This window comes from Hetaerina americana, unplaced genomic scaffold, assembly GCF_022747635.1.
Source record: "Hetaerina americana unplaced genomic scaffold, ioHetAmer1.1.p SCAF_22, whole genome shotgun sequence".
NCBI lineage: Eukaryota > Metazoa > Arthropoda > Insecta > Odonata > Calopterygidae > Hetaerina > Hetaerina americana.
The window spans coordinates 10,284,482-10,309,020 of NW_027286786.1; the positions used below are offsets into that span (position 1 = coordinate 10,284,482).

Sequence of the window (24,539 nt, forward strand, 5' to 3'; positions counted from 1 at the left end):
GTTCATCAAAAACCCTACCTTTACCGGTGGATTATCAATATTAATAACGATCATCACTTGGTATAACTGTGCAGGTAACCTATGTCAGCAATTTGAGGCATATCTTAGATTTCACCGATCCGCAAATTTGAACTCATAAATGCGCTAAATTAATAAAGATATTCCATAGCAAATGCCAATTCGGGACATTATCTCTAGATTAGATAATTTGACAAACCTTAATTAAACCAAATTAGTTGATAATATTTGACGAAATATACCTCGATAACTAATCATTACGTGTTTTTGTGGTATTACTTTTGAATTCAATTAGTCTTTGAAAAAATTTAACAAAATATTATGTTGCACAGAACATGCTACTTTCAATCACATTAAAATTTATAGCTGAAGATAGCTACTAGCGAGTTATGGGACACAGGTCTGTGCGAGGAAGCTGTGGGGTTAACTTTTTAAGTCCTATCTATATTAATATTTTTGTTGGCCGCCGATTATGCATACGTATGCAGGTAAGGGAGCCATCAAACACAAGGAACATTACAAAATACAATTACTTTTGAACACTAAGAATATGCTTGAAAAAGAACATACAAATTAGGGCGTGTAATAAAAACACAATTCGCTGCAATTGCGTCTCATTTAAAAATTCATTCAATGAATAATAACACTTCATAAGAAGCGGGCTCCTGAGTTTCAATTTGAAATGATATTATTCTGTACTTTCAGTTTGTCAAGTTGCTTTTACTTGTTGATGCAATTCCGTATTAAAATATCTAATTTCTTTCATACCTTGTGACAGGAGTGATAAAATAAAAATAGTATCAAAGATTTCTTGTTTCAAAATTCCATATCATACGATATGGAATATCTTCTATGCACAAGCTATCCACGATATAAAAATGCTAATCATAAAATGCTAATCATAAAATGCGAGGTAAACGAATTAAAAAAGTGAACCCATAAATACGCAAACAAAACTATGAAGTTAGTCGGCGAATAGAAATAATCCACGCCTGCCGTTTTTCAATTGCAGGGAACTATCATTTCAACCAATGGCATTGATTGAACGAAAACGCTTTCTTTTGTCCACGATCGTCATACATGAGGCGTTGATTTCACTCTCCCTTAATTCTTCCGTGGCATCAGGAATGGCATCGGTCATTCCCGATACCATCCGCCGATTCTGATTCCCTGCAGTTTTTACGGAATAGCTACTGATTTTCGGATGCCGTTCGAAGAATAGATTTGGGCGACTTATGAATTACGGAATAATCCCAAAGATTTGTTTTCTTCGAATGAATGAATCGATTCAGTAGCGTCAAGTGCTGTCACGATAACCGTTTTTATTGCTGCGAGTCTAATTGCAAAGCCTGATTGAAATCGAATGCATCCACTCGAAATCAAATAGGTGTTGTCATATTCTCCAATCAGAAGAGTGAAGTTGTGAAAAGTCGGCTGTTTCCTCTGAATGGTATGGAATTCTCCGGGTAAAATTGAAAGATTCCAGAGTTGGGAATTAAGTATAAGGTTGATGACTTTTCGTAGGAATCGGATGAGAGTAGGTCACCCATCTGCATGCGTTGGGAGAGCCATGACTCTACCCGCGAGACGAGTCGTTTCGGCGAAATCCAGGTTGTTCCGTATGGAGATCCGCTGAGCCGGACAGGACAAAGATCACCCAGGAAAACCCGCCTTCTCACGGCGCATGCGCGAGACGGAAGGAAGAGCCAAATGCTTGAAGAGGAGGGAGAGGGGGTAGGCCTCTCCCTTCTGGCCGCCGCCTCCTCCTATCTCTCTCCTCGGCAGTCAAGAACGAGACAACAGTTGGGTGTTATCTTCGGCCAAGGACAGTCGGCACAGCGCTGCAGTGGCAGAGTGGGCCTCCGAGGACGCGAGCCATCGAGAATAACTCGGCGCCGTTCGACCGTTTCGCACTCCCGACCAGGAGCAGACCACTAGAGGAGAGTCGTACTCTTTCGTTTCGGACGGAAAGCGAATCCCCTCGCGGACGGGAAATCCGCCTCCTACATTTCGCATCCCTCGTGTACCGCCATGTCTTCGTCGATGGTCACCGTCAAACTCGCCCGCTTCGACGGGTCCCCGTGGGGCTTCCGGCTCCAGGGAGGGAAAGACTTCGGAGCGCCCCTCGTCATCCAGAAGGTAAGAGTGTCCGAACCCCCTGGCACCGCCGCGGCCACACCCTTGGCTATCGGATCCTCGTCTGCAATGGACCCTCGCGTGAAAGGGACTCCTTTCTTGTCATGTGTACTGCGTGAATGTGTACGTATTTCCTTCAAAGGGCGCTGTACATAGGTGTCTAGTCCCATCCATTGGGGGAGGGGGCGTTGGTGGAGATGGTGTCGGGATATCGGTCGCCTCGAAATGCGAATAGCAGCGATAGGGGGAGAGGGATGCTCCCTTAAAAGGGCGAGGGGATATTTTGGGATCGGTGGCATGTTTCATCCCCTGCAGCGAGGGGGAGAGGGAGGGAGGGCAGGGTGTGAGTGGAACCGAACGCCAGGGCTTCTTTTTATGAGTGACGGTATTTTAGGAGGAATATTCATGCTCGATTACCTTCCCTGTAATTGACATATGCACAATATTGACGCGTAATCAGCTACCGAGAAAAACTTTCTTGTGTCATGCATGGATGATAAAACGAGTCGAACGATGACGTGTAATGGGATTGGAGAGTGGGCGATTCCGCGTTAAATTCTACGAAGTAATCAGTAGGGTAATTTTGACGGTGTTCTTGGAGATTTTGGTGACCTCCAGTAGCCGTTCTCACGGCGTCTTTGGGGGGGGGGGGATTCTAAGATTTGGTCGCTATGTAAGCGACCCTTCGTAAACGACCAAAATTTACCGACGTTCGCTCTTCCAGGAATTGAGCGTCGATGCATTTGGTCGACGTTTCGTTCGAGTTCCTTGAATAACGTCAACGACCGCTGTAAATTTATCACAATTGATTTGAAACTATTTACATAGCGACGGTAGCGATGGATGAATGATGCGGCAGGTAGATTATGTTGATGCTCCACGTCCGTGGACAGGACAACACGTATAATAAATTTAAAAATTAATCTGAATAATAAACAATTGTTTTTCAAAATTAAATAGAAAACGTTGAATGAAAGCAGCAATGATTTTGTTGACCGAAAAATGCTTTTGGGGCGGTAAGAAATTGGTGCGCATTTACAATTTTTATTAATTTAAATTAACATTCAATTTCTCGTATGCTAAGTAGTAGAGCCTTCTAATACCAATGATTCCCCCTCCCAATTTTGATTACCGAAGCTATATCATGACTCCGGTGAGAGACGTGAAAATTAAATAAAGTTTGTTACGAGTAACATTTCACTAATATGTCCTTATCTGATTATATTTATCAAAGGTACAACTAAGTGGGCAGTGGCAGCTCTTGTCTGGGTGAGGTCGAGGTTTTATCATTCACGACCGTGCACTTATTAAGTCGTGATCACCCTCTAAAAAGCCAAGTGGTTCATGTACCGTGAAAATGTGGCATATTTAGTTGTTGGTTCCAGTGGGCGTATTAATGACACGGCGGTTGTGGAATGCCAACGACGTGTTGTGTGTGGCGACGGTATTTGTCACTTGCTGTTTAAAGAACTACGAAGGCTCTCTGTCGAGTGAACTGGCTTTCCTTCCCTCCCTCCACCCTCACTGGTATATTCATTCCAAATGCATACCGCTGTTGCAAAAATGTCATTTCGGTCCGCTGTGGAATTGCAATGAGTTACAGATATGAAAAGAATTTGCCAAACCGTGATAATGGGGAACTATTCCGCGATAGCTTTCAATGCAATTTTTGGTATTTGTGTGTCCATTGAATTTGATAAGTGACCAGTATACGTTAACCCATGGCCGTATTCATGTACGAAAATACTTGTCGGTGTACATGTACAAAAGACTACTTGTTCGAATAAAAAATTATTCAATGTAATATGTGTGGGTGTGTGTCAAGAATATATGGTATTCTACCGAGGGAAAAGCATGAACAATACTAGGTGTACATTCCGTATTTTTCGAGTCATGTTGTCAACACATAGGTGTGCACCAAACATCCAAATAAATCAATTTATTTTAAAGTACATTGAGAAATATAATGATTTAGAGCAATGGACGTGAGGTCCAAAAACAAACAGAAATTATTGTTTGTAATGAAAGAGCATCGAGACCATTTGACGAGAAACCTGGTTTTGCACCGCCGGAGAGCAGCATCCGTCGAAATCATTGAAAACTTCCCAATGATTGAAACAGCGGTCGACATTCAGGCGCCCAATCCGCGCCCAAGTTAGCATTTGAAATACCTCTTTGCAAATGATTCCTGAATGACTCCTTGATAAATTCCTCGGAAAAGAAATAGTTATGTATTCTAGCCTAATGTACGTATTTTAAAATTGTGCGTGTTGATTAGACCTATTTAAAATACCTTTCGCTGCTGATGTTTTAGAGAGACATTTTAAAGACGATGCGGGTTAAACGCTCCTGTTGACATTTTCGAGGGATAGTTGTCAATGAGAAAGTTCCGCCTCAGGCCTTCACTTATCCTCTGGCCAAGAAACTTGAGTGGAATGCGAAATTAAATTTTGAGTCGCCCATTTAATTAGGATAATTAGATCAGTAGTACCAAGCTTTACTTCAACTTTAATTTGCTTAGTTTTCACGTTTTAATGTCACCGAGGAAATAGTAAACGGAGATGTTGAGATCTTAAGTTGTCCAAATGCCTCGACGACTCGTGAGTACCACGCGAGCAAAGACACGATTAATTCGAGGCGGTGCAATGAGGCGGGAGTCGAACCCGCGTCTCCTCTCGATCTACTCATACGGCGCAGTTTTTTCCGCGGTGCGAGGAGGGGTTGGAATGTGTTTCGCGAGGGGAGCGATAAGAAGTCGAGCACTTTGCGCGCGCGGTGTCCCTCGACGCCGCCGCCGCGAGGAACACCGCCTGCCCGGGGCGCTCTCCTCGCCCCTGGGTCCGGGCTCACTCGGGCCGAATCCCCTCATTGGAGTTATAAGTTTTCTTTTTTTCCAAATGATAATTTACTCAAAATAATTATTAATACATGATATTTTATTTCACTGATTGCGTAGGCGCAGCGGGCGCCGCCATAACTTGGTTTGCGCTTCTCTGAAAGCACCCCTGGCGCCATTTCCTTGTTTTGGAGCAGGCCTAGATTTGCTGGTTCGATGTTTTACGAAGGGGGCCGTTTCGGATTCGGGGCCATAATAATTAGCTGTTTTTTCCCGAAGTTTTCGTGATATTCCTTGGCCTTCAGTTGATTGGGCCCTTGGGCCGCCACAGGCGAGTGTCTTGAAGTCCCCGGTTCGCGATCGCCAATTCCCAGACTTCCTCGCGGGCGACTTTGAAGTAGGTCTACGGTAGGGATAAGGGGCATCTCAAAATACTATGGAATGTCTGAAGGAGACATATTTCAAATATACGCATTAATATGGAAGAGATTAAAGGTGTGTACCAAAAATAAGTAGAATAAATGTGGGGACAAAAACATGTTGCAGATCGAAGTAGACTTTGTTAAAATTTTTCATGAGAGCACCCGAATGTATCGACACGCCAATGCCACTCGTGGTATGTTAAAGGCAAGATGTCACACAAGCTGTCTTCCGACAGCACCACCTCGGGGACCATCTTGGCACACTCCTTCCTCATGGCTACATTTTCTGTAAGAATGCAATGCAATGTGGTTTTCTGGATATTGCACTCTTCTGCAATCACATCCTGGCACTTGGGGGTCAATCAGAATCGAGCATGTGTCTCACTTTTAGCACATTTTCATCATCACACTGCGTCGTTGATGGGCATTCCTCATTTGTCAACTTCCTCTCTACCCTCCCAGAACATCTTGTGCAAACAGGAGACCACCACTTGGGACATTTCTCCATCTCCTTAAGCATCCTTAACCATGGTCATGGTTTCCGAATCCTTCGAAATGGGATCCAGTTTAGGAGCAATCCGCAAAAATTGTAAATGTCTGCTGTTAACTGTCTTTGTGTTGTGTTGCTTACCCAAGATCTCCCATTACCTTTCCCACCACAAATCGCCCCACTCTAATTATTGGTGGCAAAAAACCATTTCACTATTTTTTGGGACAGACCCTGCACATATTTGCATGAGACCGATGTACGCTATATTTTCATTAGCTGGAATTTTTATTGTGATGATATGTGTGGTGGTGATCGCAAGTGATGGCCAAAATACCCCAATTTTCAACGTTTTTCTATGACTTATGAATTTGATTCTCGATTCTCCTTAAGGCCGGATTTAACCAAAAACAAACCAAGCTTTTTCCTAGATAACGCCTTGATTTCACAAACGATTTCGTTTAATGCGTTTCACCGATGGAAACGAACGTCGATCGAGCATCAAAAAACCAGTCGAATTGATTGTGGGTATTGAGGAATCAAATCCAATTTCAAGAAATATGGTGACTAGCGATTTGTCATCTTACGAAGAAAAAGAAGTGGAGGAGCCTTTAACATTGATGGACCACATAAGGCTCATTAGAGGGGGCGCAATTAATGAATGTGTGTGACTGAAATGAATGAAACTCATGCTACTATCAACCGTTAATTTCCTAATGAGAAAAATTAGTAATGATCGCAGTATTTCCCGTGAATCATTTATTAGTAATTCTACAATGTTTTACAACGGTGACTATTCCGGAATATTGCTTAATTCTTGTAAATGATCCATTTTAAATTATTCACTACTTCAATGATACAAATAACTAATCTCGCGGCTTAAAAATTTTGAAATCCCTATTCCCTTCATTTGTCAACTGCAACGGGGATTATATGAGAATGGGGTAAATGTCACTTTCATCTTTCTGCATGCTCGTATAATAGCGAAATTGCACCAGATTGTCAAAGTGAAATACAGGAATTATTTCTCTGAAATAATGTAATTTTTTGCTTGCTTTACATTTGTTATTACGTACTTTGTGCATTTTGTTGAAATGGAATACTAATTAATGCGCTGTGTACATCAGTAATGATCATTTACCATAATGTACTTGGCATTCATTTGGAGTTTCCTTCATTGACGGTATTTTGAACGTAATGGGTAAGTTTGACAACGCATCAAAACATTAATGTACTATTTTAAAAAAGCTGATATAAACTTTAATAAGAAATTTAAATTTTAGTGGAAACAAAAAAATGCAGAATTGTTCTGCATAACAATTACGAGTTATTGCATAACTATTAACATAAATTGCACAAATATTATGACATATATTGAATAATTATTGAGCATGATTATGAAACTAACTCGTTCACTAATTCAACTCCATTCACTAGTCATCCTCTTCCGATTGTTCTTCTGTCAAACGAGAATTATATCCATCTGATGTCATTTTATTACTTAAGAAATAATTTATTATATTATTTTGTTTTTCCGCAATCTCTTTTTGTTTTCAATGCCGCTTAAGCCATTTTCTTCCATAGTCTTTTCGAGTAGTACATAGATAAGACTGCATAGGTATAGTCTGGAATTTAAAGGAAATATACTAGTAAAGTGGCATTAAAAGAAACTGTAAATGAAATAGCAAAGTCGTTGAAAATGAAAATTGAGTCTTGGAAATAATATCATGGGTTGGGCAGCCCTACGAATGCATGGAGGTGCATTAAAAAATTACATTAAAGTACGGTTGAAAACCAGGCGAAATTATTGTAATTGCGGAACTTCAATCAAATAACTAAACATTTGTTTTTTTAGTTTTTTGACTGTTTGAGTGCTATTTTTATTCATCCAAAACCGACCGCCCTGTCTCCGAGGGACTTGTGTGCCGTCGTACGGTGTGCCACCCCATTCTTTATCTTTCGGAGTAGTCATTGGGAGTATGAAGGCCGTCGAATATCTCCCTTCCGCCGATTACGGTGCACCCGTCTCTCAAACAAGCAAAAATCGATATAAATATTTAGGCCATAGGCTCTATTCGCCACCAGCTCTAGCTAGCGATTAACATTTTACGTGATAGATTAGGGGGAGTAAGTTGTTTAACGTTTTTTAGCAAATAGTTTTAGTTTAAAATTTAGTTAAATAGCTAAATATTGAAAAATTATTGGGGTTAAAAATTTAAATGGGTACCAGGTATCGGAAAATAGCTCCGGTGATATCGATATGTCGGCTTCCAAAAAATCCTGGTTTATACCTATATCTCGTGTAGGGGAAATATTGGATGTACGTAGAATTATATCGAGGGAAATATAGCGGACGTAGGGACGTGCATATATACATACGTATATCCTCCCGTCGGTCGCCGCCCCGGGTTTCCCTCGCCACGCCACGCATTTCTCTTCGGCGCTCTCTTTCTCTTTTCAAGCACGCGACACCGATCGCCGGCATCTCTTCCGGAATCCGGAGAGTCATGCTTTCGGAATTTTCGTGACGGAATCAATTCTTTCGAATGATGAGCTTCCTTGAGGATCGCCGCACCTCGGGTTCTTCCTCGACGTACCGTGGTCTCTTGCCCTCTCATGCCTGGGGTCACTGTCGACTCCGCACCGACCGTGACCTCCCGAACTTAACCAGTGTGACCTCTCCCTGGTTCCCTCCTCAAACTGTTTCTCCCCGTGGAGCGAATAATCGACGTATGCACCATTGCACCCTTGCTTGCAACCATTAATCCGTTATCGGGTCACTCTGCTCTATTTACTTCCGATAAAGTTTGAATCTTCGTGGAACTAACAAAAAAAGAGTTTATTGGAATTCTGAGAAGATTCAGTGTCGTGTTTAAGTTTAAGCTTGGAATTGGTAATGGCTTTTGGGAGATTCGTGTGTGTGTGGCATTGCTTTTTGAGAGATGAGCCACTAAAACACTTGATGGTTGTGGGACACAATATTCTGAGAATTAACCTGATCGATTTTTTTTAGGGATTCACAAAATATATCCTCGAGGTGCTTCTCCGCCGGGGAATGGGTCTTCGGGAGGCTGCAGTTAGGGACCCCCTCTTTGGTGCATTCGACGTTCCCCGGGAAACCTTCCGCCCCAATCCCTTCGCCCTACGCCCTCCGAACTCGCCCCACTTGCTCGCCGAATGGGGATGGGGCACTCGTGTGCATGGGGAAATAAACCTATTATGCAAAGCATTAAAAATACTATTTTATTGTTTTTCTTGGGAATATTACGTGTACCCAATTGAAAACCTCGGGGCATCTGGCCCCGAGAGCGGGGTTTGAAAGATTTGAATCGCGCGTTGGCACCCATCCGGCTTATGTTATTCGACTCGGGGAGGAAAAATTCAGCTAGGTGACTCATCTGTTAGCCCCTTCCCTCTTTCCTCCAATCCTCCAATGATTGATTCAAGCGAAGCGCGCCCGTTGGCAGCTGCTTTATTTTACCTTTTTCATGTGTTCGCGGCTTTTTTGCTGGCGAAAGCGCGATGTGAATGGGTGCTCTTTGTGCCCATGTCTCCCCTTCTGGGGCTGCCCTCGCCGCGCGCGCGTGCCTTCCTGCCCCCCGCCCGCCCCTTTGGATGTTGGGGGGGTGGGGGCAGGAATGGGGAGGCGCCTAGTGTCGCCACCCTCCTCCCCTCGTGGTCCAGGGGGTGGGTGTGTGCGCGCCGGCCCCCGTCGCCTGGGGGCAGGTTTTCGGGGACACGGAGACTGCCTCCGGCGCTCGCTCCGCTTGGCGGTCGGACGAGGCGCCCCGACGCGCACGACACTCGTGGCCACTGAAGGACATTGCCCGAATGCGGTATTTTGCCTCCGCGCATTCTATCCACTGGTATGCCCACTCTTTACCTCCGTTGGAATTTTTGGGGGGGGGGAAGTCCCTTGAGGAGTCACCGGGAATCGAATCCGGACCCCGTGGTCGATTGTCCACACTCCTCTAACTCACTTGACCGTTCTCTCATATAAATCAGATAGTATTCATTTCCCTAATTGATTCCAGTCTTGCTAAAATATGCCAGACTCGATAGGTTGGCATGCGAGGAGATGAATGGAAGGCCGCTGAAAAGTTTTTGTTTGTTAAGTGATGATTATTGTAATCTAATTCTCATTTAACTATTCATTTCAGTGACCATCACTATCGAAGCAACGTTCGCTACACTAAAGTCATTACAGGCGTAGGATATCTAACATTGCCTTCTTCCTCCCGTTTCCTGACATATCGGTAAATGTAGATCGGATCTGGTGGGATCGATCGGTTGCTGGAAACTATCGAAATCCGTCGGAGCCTGGGACGGATTCGCGCGTTTGACCGAGGTCGGGTCGGTCGGTCGGTATCTGCTGATTGCCGGATCGCTTGAGATGGCATCGTGCTCCACTCATATTTCGTAGTGGCCCCTGAATTTAAAGTTCGGAATATTTGAAGACACATTTTCTTTCCACACGTATTCAGTCACGATTTGTCTTTGGGATTGACGCTCGTCGTGGTGTAAGTCTTTCAATGGAGTGTGGGATGATGCGACTATTTATGGGAGGGAGATTTGCTTTTGATTTTTTTGTGAAAAGTGTCATCGGATAATAATATGTAATTCATGCTACATAAAGGGTGCGGCAGCATAACTTCCTTTTTTGAAAGCGTTTTGCGTTTGAAAAAAGGAACTTATGTCGCCGCACCCTGCATTTACGGATCTGCGTTTCCATGGATACGGGACTGCGTGATGCCATCGTTCGAACTCGGTTATACAAATATTGGACGGATACTGTCATTCATTCGTTCTCCCGTTTACTCTTGTGGACAAAGTTAACGGTTGGCGGTGCTTTCCCAGTGTATCGATTGCGCGATTTCTGCGCATCACGTCCTTCAGTTGGTCTCCCGATGGGATGGCTCCTGGAAGGGACGGGTAAATGGCCGAGGGAGAACGCTGTGGCGTCGGGTCTCATCGCCATGTGTCGATTACGACTTCGCCCGCCGCGACGCGTGTCGGGATCATCGCGAAGTTGACGCGCTTCCGTGGCAAGTGGGACTCGCTGGGCAGATATGGAATCGATGGTTCAACCCCCTGAGAGGGCTCGGCCCGTCTGGCGGAGGACAAAGATTTCGTTTGTACGCAATACGCGAAGGCCTGTTTTTTTTTAGGGTGGCGGACGTGATATGGGTTTCGCCGTCTTCAGTGAGCGTCCTCCCACTTCCCTTCTCATCCTGCCACCCTTGGTCGGATTTGGAACGATGGACTTGGTGGCTCCTATCGGAGACCCAAAGTGTTTTACAGAAATTCCGAAGTCTTCATGCATGCTCTAAATTCATGGTACATATCCCTTGGCTCTATTTGTACTTAACTGACTTTTATACCGCTCAAAGTACCCGAAGAACAAAGAAATATGAAATTCGCGTTTGGTCAACTTTTGGCAACCATGCAGACATTGGCGTGTTCGAGCCAGCGACGCTTTTATCGCATACAAGCAAAGCCGCAATGACACCACGGTAGGTGCTTGAATGATGAATAAATAACAATTCCTTCAGAGATGTATCGTTGAGTTCGTATATTCGGTGTGACAGCCATCAAATTATTAACTTTGGTCGTGACACTTCGTACGATTATGGTAAAGCAGTTCCTAAAAAAAATATGGTAAGTCTAGTAAGTATTCAAAGTGCCCGATTTTGGAGTTGTTTCTGCGCCAAAAAGAAAACGGCGTCCTGTGGCGCGAGGTTAGGAGAATACGTAGCCGCATTTGACTATCGAATAATCCGTCTGCGGCATTTCAATCTTGGACAGTTTATTAAGAGCTGTCATTTATTGAAGTGACATTTTCGCGAGGTCTAACCTATGTGCCCGAAGGCTTCAGAATTATTTCATTATAAAGAAATTAGACGTCTTCGAGAGTACTTAAATCAACAGGAAAATCTTTGTTGTTACAACAGGAATACCAGTGACGGCTCCATCGAATAAGCGGGTTGATTCAGCTAGAGTTCCTTCCACTACGCTGCTCAATACACTAGAATGACATTCGACTACGAGTTTCTTTGCCGTTTGTTAGAATTGCTTATTTTTATAATATCTACGCCTGCTTGTCTTTCGCAGGTTCTGTTTAGGGCTCATTCCTTTTTTAATGTACATGTATGAATGAAATTAAATACCATGTCGTTTTGGTTTGTCTTGGTTTGAAGTTGGAAAATTTTAAATTAATATGCAATAATGTGAGATAAATTTTCGATAGTGGATTCAATCGAATGGATAGGAAATGGGAGTAACAAAATATATATTTTTAATATGCAAGTATCATTTTACTGGGTTTTGTATCATTATTCGAAAGACCTTCAGATGAACCGTAGATGAATATTTGAAATGAGTACAACGCATTAATAGTGTAACGAGAAACTCACGAATTTTTATTAATTCGAAAAAAATGCCCTCAAGTTTTTTTCTAGGCTTTCATAGAATGGCTAAGTTCATTCCATACTAAGTAATGGTATACGTTATTCTGCTGGGGTGGAGCTTGTCTTAGCTCATTGAAATTTGAATATCTTTACAGCAATATGAGAACAATCTTTAAAAAAAAACCCGTTTTGAGAGTTCCTTTCCCTTTTCTTTACTTATGGGTTACTTTCATCTAGGTATTTATTTAATCAGTGTTCAACGATGTTTTCATATGAGAAATGCCAGTACAGGGTTAAGAGGAATGAATATAAAAACCCAAAGCCGTACTCTTAACTTAAGGGGATCGAGATGGTGCGGGGGCTAACGTACTGGCTTCCCACCCTGAGGGCGCGGGTTCAAATCCCGGCGGTGTTGAATATTTTTCAGAGGTATCTCGATCCCTACTTGAGGTGCTTTGTGGAGGGCACTTTGAGTGAGTACGCCGTCCGTCGGATGGGACGTTAAACTGTGGACCCCTTGGCGCCTTTCGTAAAGAGTAGGCTAATGCCGACGCCGGGTTTCTCTCCACCCTTCATCCTTTCCTATCCATCCCCTATGGCGCAAATGACCTTAGCTGTCGGTCGCCTCCCCTCAAAACTACTACTACTCTTAAATTAAGAGTACGGCTTTGGGTTTTTATATTCATTCCATTCATTCGGCCGTAGTACGTTCCATATCTCTTTACAGGGTTAAGGCCTTCTACTCTATGCGAAACGCATAAATCCATGCCCAAGCCAAGCCTGAAGTTATTTAAAAGATGTATTTGCGTAGATAGAGTGAAGCTGTCACGTTGAAAACACTATTGAGGAAGGAAACGGGGCACCCCCTCAATTTTTCATCCGAAGAATGTCAGGATGGGCAATAGAAAGGAAATGATTCCTGGAAATTACGGGACTCGGAACTATTTGCCGTGTGTCGTGCCCAGCAACAGGTCAGTAGTTTGAAATGTTATCTGTAGTCCTGATGAAGTGTCTGTGGCATATTTACTATGCAAGATATCGTAAATGGGATCCTCAAGAAGTTGGAATGACTGCCCCATTAGATAGCGTGCAGCGTAGAAGATATAGATTGGTGAAACATATCTACGACAAACCGATTCATCGTTTCCAAATTGTCAGAGTGCTTAGGTTGGGAATCACTCACGGAGGTTAAATTGCAGATAAAATCTTTTCCATAAATTGGAAGGATGTCTCTTTAGCGGTGATTTTGAAAAATGAACATTATCTGCCTCGTACTAGGCTTTAAAGATCATGCCAATGAAATCAGTTGTGTTAAGTGTAGAATCGATAGATTTTAGATGCCATTTTTTTAACCACGGTCTCGAGGTGTGGAGCGTGGGCGGGTTACCCACCTCTTGGACCTGCGGCGGTGTGCGATCCGCGCCCAGACGAGCCCGCCTGCGACGCACAGCAATCTGCCCCCTCCCACCTCCCCCCCTTGCTACTCACGTCCTCCCTTTCCTCCTCCCCTCGCCTCCCACTCCCCCCCCCAGACTCGACGCAACAATGCTGTTCGCGGGGGCGCACTTGACACTGGAGTCAGCTCGGATTCCCACGGTCACCGCGACCATCTCCCCTGGCTCTGCTGCTGCCTTTGCCCTCCGCCCTAGAGCCGTCGCTTCTCCCAAGTCGTCGCGGAGCGAAACCAAAACTTCTGTGTGATTCACGTTCTCTTCTTTCCAATTCGTGTGATTTTCTGTGGACTAGCGAAATATTGGTGACTTTTGATAGGACGCGTTACCCACAAGCCATTTGAAAAGACGTGTAAGGCTTTAAATTAGACGGGAGAATAAGAAAATTCCATCTGTCGTCATCAGGAAAATAGATATCGGAATGTATTGAAACAATGCAAGAGTACCACTCTCAGAGTTTGTTTCAATGTTGTGCGCATATTATCATTTTTACTGTCAAATGAAACAGTTTCTGGCGTCACTTGGTGGAAATTCTTCATGTTGAAATTAAATTTAAAATACTTCGCCTTTCCACATAAACCTTTCTTTTAATCCATACCCTTTTCGCGGCTGCTTCTGCGAATCTCCCGGCCGAAGACGTGCTCTTACACTTGATGTTTATGTGGTTTATGTGGAAAGGCGAAGTATTTTAAATTTACTTTCAACATTTTTACTGTCGGTTATCTGCCGGTTACGGTAGGTCATGGATGAACAAAATCTACAAAACCCATGGTGATTTTCCCTTGCCCCTCCGAGCGAAGCGCCAACCGGCATGCACTCAAATTCGGCGTACATTTTAATCTCTTCGTTCCGTCCTAATGACGTCCTATGATCGGATCGGAGCCCATCCGGACTCCCCGTTCCCCACTCGCACCCGAGCAGTCTAAGGCAGGAAGAGGGTGCGGATTAGCCTCCTATACCTCCAAACTATTCCTATTTTCTCCATTGTATTCATCAGTTTTCCCCAATTCACTCTATCAAACGCTTTTACGAAATCTACGAAACAGACAAATACGTCCTGGTTGTATTCTATTTTCCTCTCGATTAATAATCTCATTACTGCAATGGCATCACGCGTAACTCTCCCCTTATTTTAAACTGATCATCCCCTAAGCAATCATTTGCCCTGATCTCCATCCTTTTTTTTATGATCCTGAGAACCACTTGGGATATCAAACTTATTGTCCTGTAGTCCTCACATGATGTAGCCTTTACCTTTTTCGGAATAGGAACTAACACTGATCTTACAAAGTCTTCTGGCCAGATTCCTCTCTCACAAATGCTACGAATTAGTCCATAAAAACTCCTCCTCCCACCTTTAAGTAGTTCCGTGGGAATATCGTCTACCCAATCTACGTCATATTATCTTTCTGTGCCCTAGCTTTCTTGCCTAATGTCTTAATCATACAGTTATTCTATATATTCCTCCCGTCTCTATTGAATCTTCTCTCGTTCACATAATATTGTTTTGCCCCATTTTCCTCACAGATTTTAATTGGTTTGTGGTTTTTACGACACGGAAATATGGTCATGATGACAGGCGTAGATTGGAGGCTTTGGAAATGTGGGTGTGGAGAAGGATGGGAAAGGTGGAGTGGAAGGAAAACGAACGAAGATGTTGAGGACCGATGGGATATTTAGGACAATATTTGGCGAGTGAGGAAGGGGCGGGAGTAGGATAGGGATGTCGGGCGGGAAGGAGGGCGGAGGGAAGTATGCACAATTGATGAGATTATTATGTGTGAAATTACAGAAAGTAAATGGAGGAGAGGAAGTGGACAGAAACCCGGCATCAGCCTAATATTAACGGTTGGCGTCAAGTGACCCACGGCTTTACGACCCATCCGATGGACGGCGTGCTCATATAATGTGCTCTCCACATGACGATCCAAGTGGTAATCGGGAAAACAATAAAACTTCGGCCACCACCGGGGTTCGAACGCGGACCCTCGGGGTAGGAAGCCGGTTCAGTGGCCATCCCCCGTTTCATTAGCTCCCCTACATTTAGGCACCTAGAGGCATGCACTAAAATGCCCAACCAGTTCGGACCTAGCTATACATAGATCACTCTGGAGATGAGAAGCTTCCGCCATTTTTGATGGTACGATTTTGGGACAATGCCACAGCCTAGTTGCATTTGCCAAACTGTCATGGCTTAAAAAATGCCTTCGGTTCTTGGTAGGTTTTATTTCAAATTCTCAAGAATGCCGAAGAATATAAATTGCATTTGCGCATTCTCGGCAAAAATCATATCGAAAACGAATAAGAACGTTGACTCCATGTACAATTTTAAATTAATTATTCCTTATGTGCATTCTTTATGGATGAAATGAAGGGAAGGAGGAAGTATGCGTATTTGCGCATGGAGGGGTTGTTGTAGTGTTGGATGTGAGGTTGTGTTTTGTGGGAGAGACAATGGAATAATCGTTGGATCATTGCGTTGCCTGTGCCCATCGAAACACTTCCCAAATCAGTAGACTACCATAAGTAATGATAATAATAATAATTACTTATGTCTATACCTTATTTACCTGTAGTTAGCAGTGCTTTCGTCGGTGAGTAAGCCTCCCCTACCGTTCATATTCTTCTTCCGTCCGTGAAGTAAACAAACTAAGTATGTGTGATTAGTTAGATCATGAATTTGTAAAGATAAATATGCGTTGGGAAAATATACTATTAAGCTTAATGATGATTTAATTTTGCGTAGATGAAGGAGTAAATGAGTGTCTCTGACAATGGCAATCTGTGTAGGGGAATCCTCTTTTAACAGAATACGATGTTAAGATGGAAAAATTGTAATTATTGCTGCTTAAATTTTTGCATTTGTTTAAGAAGTCTCTTGTTGATGAAACCAAGACATTCGTTGTCGTGGCGATGAAGATTCCCATTGTTGTGATCGCCGAGTCTTCCGTCGGTGAGGTGTTAATCGAAATGTGTATCGTTGCGACTTGGGCTAATCTTGTGGGCGTGTCCTTCGAGGCAGATCCTAAAATAAAGTAGTCCGAGATTACATCCACCTAATACCCGGCAAGCCGCCGCAAGGGCGTGTGGCGGGGGGTTTAAGGCACTGCCCGTAATTGAGAAAAAAACCGCATGCAAAAGCCACAAATTGATACGGTCCACGAACAAAAAAACGCGGCATCCCTTCATGCAAGAACCCTTACACCCCACACCCATGGAAACACGCAAACCACCAACTAACATACTCATGCACGTACAATTAGACCAGATGTGTTTGTAATGTTTAATTTTGTTACGACTTGTAAATTAAATGTTTTTAATGTGATTCCAAAGTGACTCCGGTTTCTTACTATTATGATAGCTGATTGTTCGGGGAAAGAATGAGTATTTGCATTTGTCTGTACTGGAATTTATCTCCCTTAATTTATCTTTGTGGCCCGATTAGATTAAGGTTACTCTGTCACCGTGTGATGTGGCTAAGACAAGCACCAGGGAAACGGGGTCCAGGCCAGTCTGATCGAATCCATCGGCAGCTGATGGACACGCATCGCGTCGTCCGAGCGGCGTCGCGACGCCTCCGTCCCTCCCTCCCTTTCTCTCGCCCCCTCATCCTTCGCGCTCTCCTCACGGATGGAGCGAGGCTGATGTCTAAAGCCTAAGCTTCCCCTGCGAAATCGCTGGCGAATGGAAATGGCAATATAGGGGTGAGCGAATAGTTCTTCCCGTTGCCGAATGGCCGAGGAGTGGGAGAGGGCCGCGCGAATCGGAAGTTCGCGGGATTCGAGGATAAAGGGAGGGGGGCAGGGGGTGAGTATGCGAGTGACGTCAGAGGGTTGGGGGGGGGGTCGGTTTGCGATCATGGGGCCGTGAGTTACGTCACCGGGTGGGCAAGCGACTCGGTCAGAAGGCTGGCCGTCTCTGGGGGGGGGGCGCCTGTAACCGGGTTGGGGGAGGGGGGGGGGAAGGAGCCAGTTTCTTAAAGCCAGGAATTCAAATGTCAGGTGACGTAATGTGGAGTGCAGCCACGTGCGACCGTTATCCCTTCGACGTGCTTCCAAATGTGTTGACAGCGCACTGCGCTCGGAGCTGCAGTTGCCGAAGAGCAAACACGCTCGATTTTTCTCAGATGAGCAACCCAAGTGAGAAACGTGTACGTATGTGAGAGTTTAGTGAGTGAAATGATAAAGTGTGTGCAATTAGACACTTGGCACTTTTAAATTTCACTTTAGGAACACATTTATTTGTGTTCATGAATTTCTCATGTATTTGTAATTTTAATATTGTTTAGTACCATGCAAGCTACCGCCAGGGTGTGTGGCAGGGGGTGAGTACACGCCGGACTAATTTTGACCCGCATGTGTCCGAACTGCGGTCGGACTATATTCTCACACTTCCCCTCTCTTCGGAGAGGACAAGAGAAGGCAGGTGAACACAAAGGGTACGGTGAAATTAGATGTTGACATGTGCTACCGAAGGAATAGTTTTTGAAATCTTTAGAAGAAAAATTAGTTCAATTGTGTAGCATGGTATTCCCATGGTCCTGGTATTCCCAGGGACGTCCCTGGTATTCCCTGGACGTCCCTCCGCTCTTCCCCGAAGCTGTGTGATTTTTCGAGCGCCAGTTCTTCATGGGAAGCCACAAGTGGCGCAGGGAAAAGGAACTGCCCCCATATAACTATGATTATGCAGATGTGTGCATTTCACATGTCGCGTGGGGTTTAGCACTTGGGGATCTCTACCCTCACTCGCCCACCAAACCAACCAACTGTGATACTTCTGTTGCAATTCAATTGTGCTGTATTAATTTAATGGGAAACATTGTATACATTTGTGACCAGCAATTTCAAACATCCGGCGTTAAAGTGTTTAATGTAAAACCTCAATACCAATATATTTATACATTAATCCGCAATGCAGTGGTCTTTAATCTGTCTGTCGTCTCTCATTATGGCAGCTGCCGAGACAGCATTAAAGGTATTTCTAACCGCACTGCAGATGATCTTCTGTGGGGAGAGGCTCTTTCATTCACCGATGTAATAATAATGTAGGTTATGTGCAAAAATTAAGTTAACCATCAACTCCAAAGGCGTCATCCACAAATTATTTGTGTCACGAAGACAGACAGTGCAGTGAACAGTAAGTCTTATGTGGAAGTCCTCGAAAGGCTGCAGAAGAGAATGCAACGCGTCAACTGAAAGGGGATCTTAACCAACTGGAGGCTGCACCACGGCAACGCACCCTAGTCCCACACTGCCTTCATCGTGAAGCACCGAGTACCTCTGGCCAAGGATAAAGGGGGGCAAGGCTGCCCCAGCCGCCCGAGAGCCCCAATGTGGCGCCACCTGGCTTCTTTTTGCTTGCCTAGAATAAAAAGTAGCTTGAAAGGAAAGCATTTTGGAACGCTGGATAACGTTCAAGAGGACGTGACGAGGCGCCTGTACACGTGGTCCCCATCGACATCTTCCGGGAAGCGTACCGTGACTGGCAGAGGCGCTGGCATCGGTGTGTTGATGCAAAAGGGTACTATTTTGGACCATTTGTGTAATTCGTGCTTCGATCTGCCATACATTTATTCTCGGAATTATTCCTCTCATTTTTGGGACAGAACCTACATACGTTGAAAGACGGAGCTGTGCACGTGGAACTGGTATGACCATTGACATATTTTATGTTCTGCTCTGTTGTGCTAAGCCCATTATAAAATCGGTGATTGCTAAGGTTTGGATTCATTCGTAAGAAATCAAAGTGAATGGTACATTCAAATACAGAGGATAGCTTAGATAGTCATTAAAGGAAGGGTACATAAACGAGATCAGAAAAGACAGTTCATCTATTTAAGAAGTGTTCTAGAGGAAGGCGGGCCGAATATAAATAAATGTACATTATTACAACTGCGTTAGGTGAGGTTTCTGCAGAGAGTGAGTCAATGACGGCCTCATTAGTAAAGGAAAGACGAGTGCAAATAAGCACGCCGCCCCTGCCTCGCTCCTCTGCCTAACACAGCCAATCCGGACTCACCATTCCCCACCCGCAAGTGAGCAATCAAAGACGTTTGCAGGTTACGTATGAGTCTCCAATCTACTGATATTTTCTGCAATGCATCTGTTAATTCTACTCAAGCAAACGCCGTTTCGAAATCTATGAAACATTGAAGCGCGTCCTGATTGTCTTCTACATTCCCTTCGATTAGTGCCTTCGTTCCTGCGATGGCATCCTCACGCATGCCTCTCCCCTTCACGAACGCAAACTGATCATAACCTAATTAATCATTTCCCTGCTTTGCTCTCCATCCTTTTCTTGATGATCCTGAGAACCCCTTTAGCTGCGTGCGAAATCAAACTTATTGGTGTTTAGTCCTTACATGATGTAGCTTTTGCACCTTTTTTGAAGTAGAAACCAACACTGATCTGACAAAATCTTTAGGGGAAATTCCTGCCTCATAAATTCTATGCATTAGCCAACGTACATTATTTCATAATTATAAGAATATATTTGAATATTTCGTAGCCTAACGGTTTAAAGAGAAGGGTCAGTCATGTTGGGGGGGAGGTCAAAGGTCGGAGAGGAGCAAAAGGAAACGAGAAAAAAGATTTTGGATGGAAAATGAGATAGGAATGAATGGCACGATATAAGGAGAGATAGGCAAAGGTGGCTGAGACTTACGTCACGTTGACTGGAGGCACAGGTCGGAGACAGGGGTTGGTGTAGAAGTTTGCGAAACGTATCAGAATACTTTGTAAAGATAGCGCCCCTTTGGCGTTCACCTATTCTTGATACACACTTGCAGTTAATTATAGTTAAAAAAATAAATAAAAAGGTTATCGCAAAGTCTACTTACTTCGATATTTCGGTGGTCCCTGGCACTTTCATCAGGGTATAAGAAGTCACCGACGGGAAGTTACGGAGGTTAGGGAATACTGATGGGGGAGGGTTAAATGGAAGGACCTATGCAATCGGTGATTGCTTGTTGAGAGGAATGTATTTCTAACCGCATCAGCTTATGGGAATAATTTACTTCGGGGCGGTGGCAGGATTTAAAAAGATACAAGCCAACTCCTTAGTTGTGGCAGTCCTTAGCTGTATTGTTGTGGCAGTTTATTTATTCTAGTACCCTGCAAGCCACTGCTGGGGTGTGTGGAAGGGGAGGAAATATATTTGTATGTGTGTGTGTATATATATGTATGTATATATATATACACACACACATATATGTATATATATGTACATACACAAACACATGTATATATATATATGTATATATAAACCATAAACACAGTAATCAACCCGAAGGTCGCTTTAGTAGGTGATGGTAGAGATCACCCAGTACTAAGCCCTATACGGCGTGTGAAAATTCACACATCAGGGTAGGGGGGCCAGTTCCTTTCCCTGGGCCGCTTATGGTTTCCCAGGAAGACCTGGTACCCGAAAAATCACTTTAAGCTTGGGTGGAGCTGCAGGTGCCCAGAGTGCCTTGCCCGGGAATCGAACCCGGGACCCTCTGGTCAGCAGTCCAACGCTCTACCCACTGGACTACCGCGACCCAATATATATATATATATATATAATTATAAGGTAATCTACCGGTAAAGGTAGGTTTTTGGATGGACCCAACTACAAAATATGGGGATCGAGATGGTGCGGGGGCTAACGTACTGGCTTCCCACCTTGAGGGCGCGGGTTCAAATCCCGGCGGTGTTGAATATTTTTCAGAGGTATCTCGATCCCTACTTGAGGTGCTTTGTGGAGGGCACTTTGAGTGAGTACGCCGTCCGTCGGATGGGACGTTAAACTGCGGACCCCTTGGCGCCTTTCGTTAAGAGTAGGCTAATGCCGACGCCGGGTTTCTCTCCACCCTTCATCCTTTCCTATCCATCCCCTATGGCGCAAATGACCTTAGCTGTCGGTCGCCTCCCCTCAAAACTACTACTAACTACAAAATATATATACATACATACATGGTGTTAAACGAGTATGATATCTCCCATTGTGTGATAATATTCCCGACTGAAGGCATGCCGTATGCAAGAGCGGTGACACTGGTCTACCTGGGGCGAATGAGCACTCGGCATAGCAGCCGAGCCCCTCCCCTTGAAGGGGGCAACAACAATGAGCGGCAGCCTCACCGCGAGTCGAGTCGCCCCGCGGAGAGTGCCGATCCGAGTGCGTAACTCGAGTTCCAGACGTTCCAATGACTCATCCACAACAGATGACGAGCGATGTCATGCAGTTGGGCAATCTATCATTTTCACAACGTCGGCACCAGAAGTGCTCCTCAAAGTCAATTTGTTATGGTTAATAAAATTGGAGCCAAGTACAGAGTCGGTAATAAAAAAATAAAGGAGAGAATACAGCTGCTCGAAAAATTAAATAGCTGCATTAATGGATATGCGGAAAAGACCATTTCATTATAATTACATGCATCTAGCATATGTTGGATCCACTCAATCGTTAGAGTAACATCGGGTATTTTCGTACACGTGTGTGATCGGCGTTGTTATATGCGTAGCGTAGAATGGAAGGTTTTATGTCACTTCTCTAGCCGTTGATATTTTAATTTGAACTGCAATATTAAGTTACTTTCATGGGCAATACCCGAATAAATATCATGCGAATAATGTGGGCCTACACATTGTGAATGTGCTAAAACACCCTCTAGATATAGTCCACTGGAAAGATCCGGAGTCCAAGTCCCGGTTTAAGAAATATTTTTACACTCGTGATTTGCCTGATTCCGCCTTCCCCACCTCTACTGTGTTCGTCCTTTGTATGTGTTCCAATCCCTTTTCCTTATATCTATGTGAATGAGTATATATATATATATATATATATATATATATATATATATACATATAATATTATATTGTATGTATGTGTTATATTATATGTATATGTTATATATATATATATATATATATATACATATAACTATATATATTTCCATAAACACAGTAATCAACCCGAAGGTCAGTTTAGTAGGTGATGGTCACCCAGTACTAAGCCCGACGGCGTGTGAAATTCACACATCAGGGTAGGGGGGCCAGTTCCTTTCCCTGGGCCGGTTATGGTTTCCCAGGAAGATCTGGTACCCGAAAAATCACTTAAGCTTGGGTGGAGCTGCAGGTGGCCAGAGGGACTTGCCCGGGTATCGAAACCGGGCCCCTCCGGTCAGTAGTCCAACGCTCTACCCACTGGACTACCGCGATCCACACACACACTCACACAGACACACACACACACACATATATATATATATATATATATATATATATATATATATATATATATATTTATATATATATATATATATATATATATATTAGGGAAGATGGATTCAGAGATTTTGGATTGGCAGTAGGAGGCTGAAGACTGTGTTAGAGGGGAGAGTGTTTGGCAGACGAGGAAGGGGAAGAAATAGGGTTGGCATTCCATCTTAAACGGTAGATTACCAGGGGATGCATTTTCACAAGATAAATTTTGACCCGAATAATATGAACTCCCCTAGTGCGGTCGAATTACGTTATTCTGATCCCTAATCGGTCGTGGAAAATATGTCATCGTTATTCTATGTATTCTGCACTTAATCTTTCTAATGTTATTGACATGATCTCGCCTACCGTAGTACGATGGGGGTAATAATACATTTTCAACATCGCTGCTAAAGAGACTCCCTTCCAATTCATGCAAGATATTAAATCTGTAATTTCACCTTCGCTACGTGATTTATTTCCAGCCTAGTTCTAATGTTTTGGATACGCTACTGAGTTCATCATAACACAATGTGTTTTACAAATCTAGCTCCTCTGTGCTGCACGCGTTCCAATTCGGCACTTAATCCAACTTCGTGAGGATCCCATGTACTAGAAGCATATTCAGCAAACCAGTATACTTTCTTCCTATTTGTTCTGATTCGGCAGTCCTTTGCCAGTCGAATTTTCTAGCGAATATAGTAATTAAGGCCAATCGGCCCTTACCTTTCGAATATGCCTCGTAGTAGGAGGGGAAATTGAAGGGAAGATCCCACAAAGAAGACCGCTGGACCGTGCAAATTGAGAAGAACAAAAAAAACAGAAAAGCTACCGAAAATTATGGAATCAACACTGAATAGAGAGTAATTGGGAGGTGCAGTGCACCAATCATAGGATTTAAATACTAACGATGATGAGTAATTCTACAGTTAATCCTACTTCGTGAGGTCCCATAGTATAGCAGCATATTCTAAATGAAGCCTAACCAGCGAAAGATAGCATTTCTCTTGGAACTTTTCATCACATTTACTCAGTAATCTTCTAATAAATCTTAGTTTTTTGTAAGCTTGTCCCCATATTCTCCTCGTGTGTTTCACCCAGGAGAGGTCGTGAGTCAGGGTTACGCCTAGGTATATAATGGGGTCCACACATTCCATTTCGGTGTTCCCAATGCAATAGGCGTTCGGTTAAAAAGTTTCTACTCTAAGAAGAGTTTTTTCATGACGAAAATCACGTATGTGAGGGTCGATTAGAAAAATATTAGCAGCAGAAATATGGTTTCTTTTGGAAGATATTTTGAAAAAAATCTCTCTTTAATCACTTAAATGGAAGAATTCTGGAGCCTCGGTTTGGGTGGAATGGTGTTTGATTGTTTATGTGGTGCATGCACCAACTTGACAACTAAGAGGAGTATACGTGTCTTCCTTGTTCACACGGCTCTCGGACTTGAGAAGTTGATCACTTACTTCTACATTTGCCACCAAGCGGTTTTATTCAAAGTAGCAGCGAAAACGCGTGGCTGGATCTCCGCGTCTTC

The 24,539-nt window shown here is 43.7% G+C and overlaps 1 protein-coding gene across 7 annotated transcripts in view; it reads left to right on the plus strand.

Annotated features, from left to right (window-relative positions):
- Window positions 1-1,813: 1,813 nt before the first annotated feature.
- Window positions 1,814-24,539, plus strand: part of Zasp52 (Z band alternatively spliced PDZ-motif protein 52) — a 154,180-nt gene continuing 131,454 nt past the window's right edge. For all 7 annotated transcript variants that reach the window (XM_071586348.1, XM_071586344.1, XM_071586346.1 and 4 more), the window contains exon 1: window positions 1,814-2,157. In XM_071586348.1, the coding sequence (XP_071442449.1) occupies window positions 2,050-2,157 (108 nt within the window). In that variant the 5' untranslated portion in view covers window positions 1,814-2,049. The remainder of the gene's footprint in view (window positions 2,158-24,539) is intronic.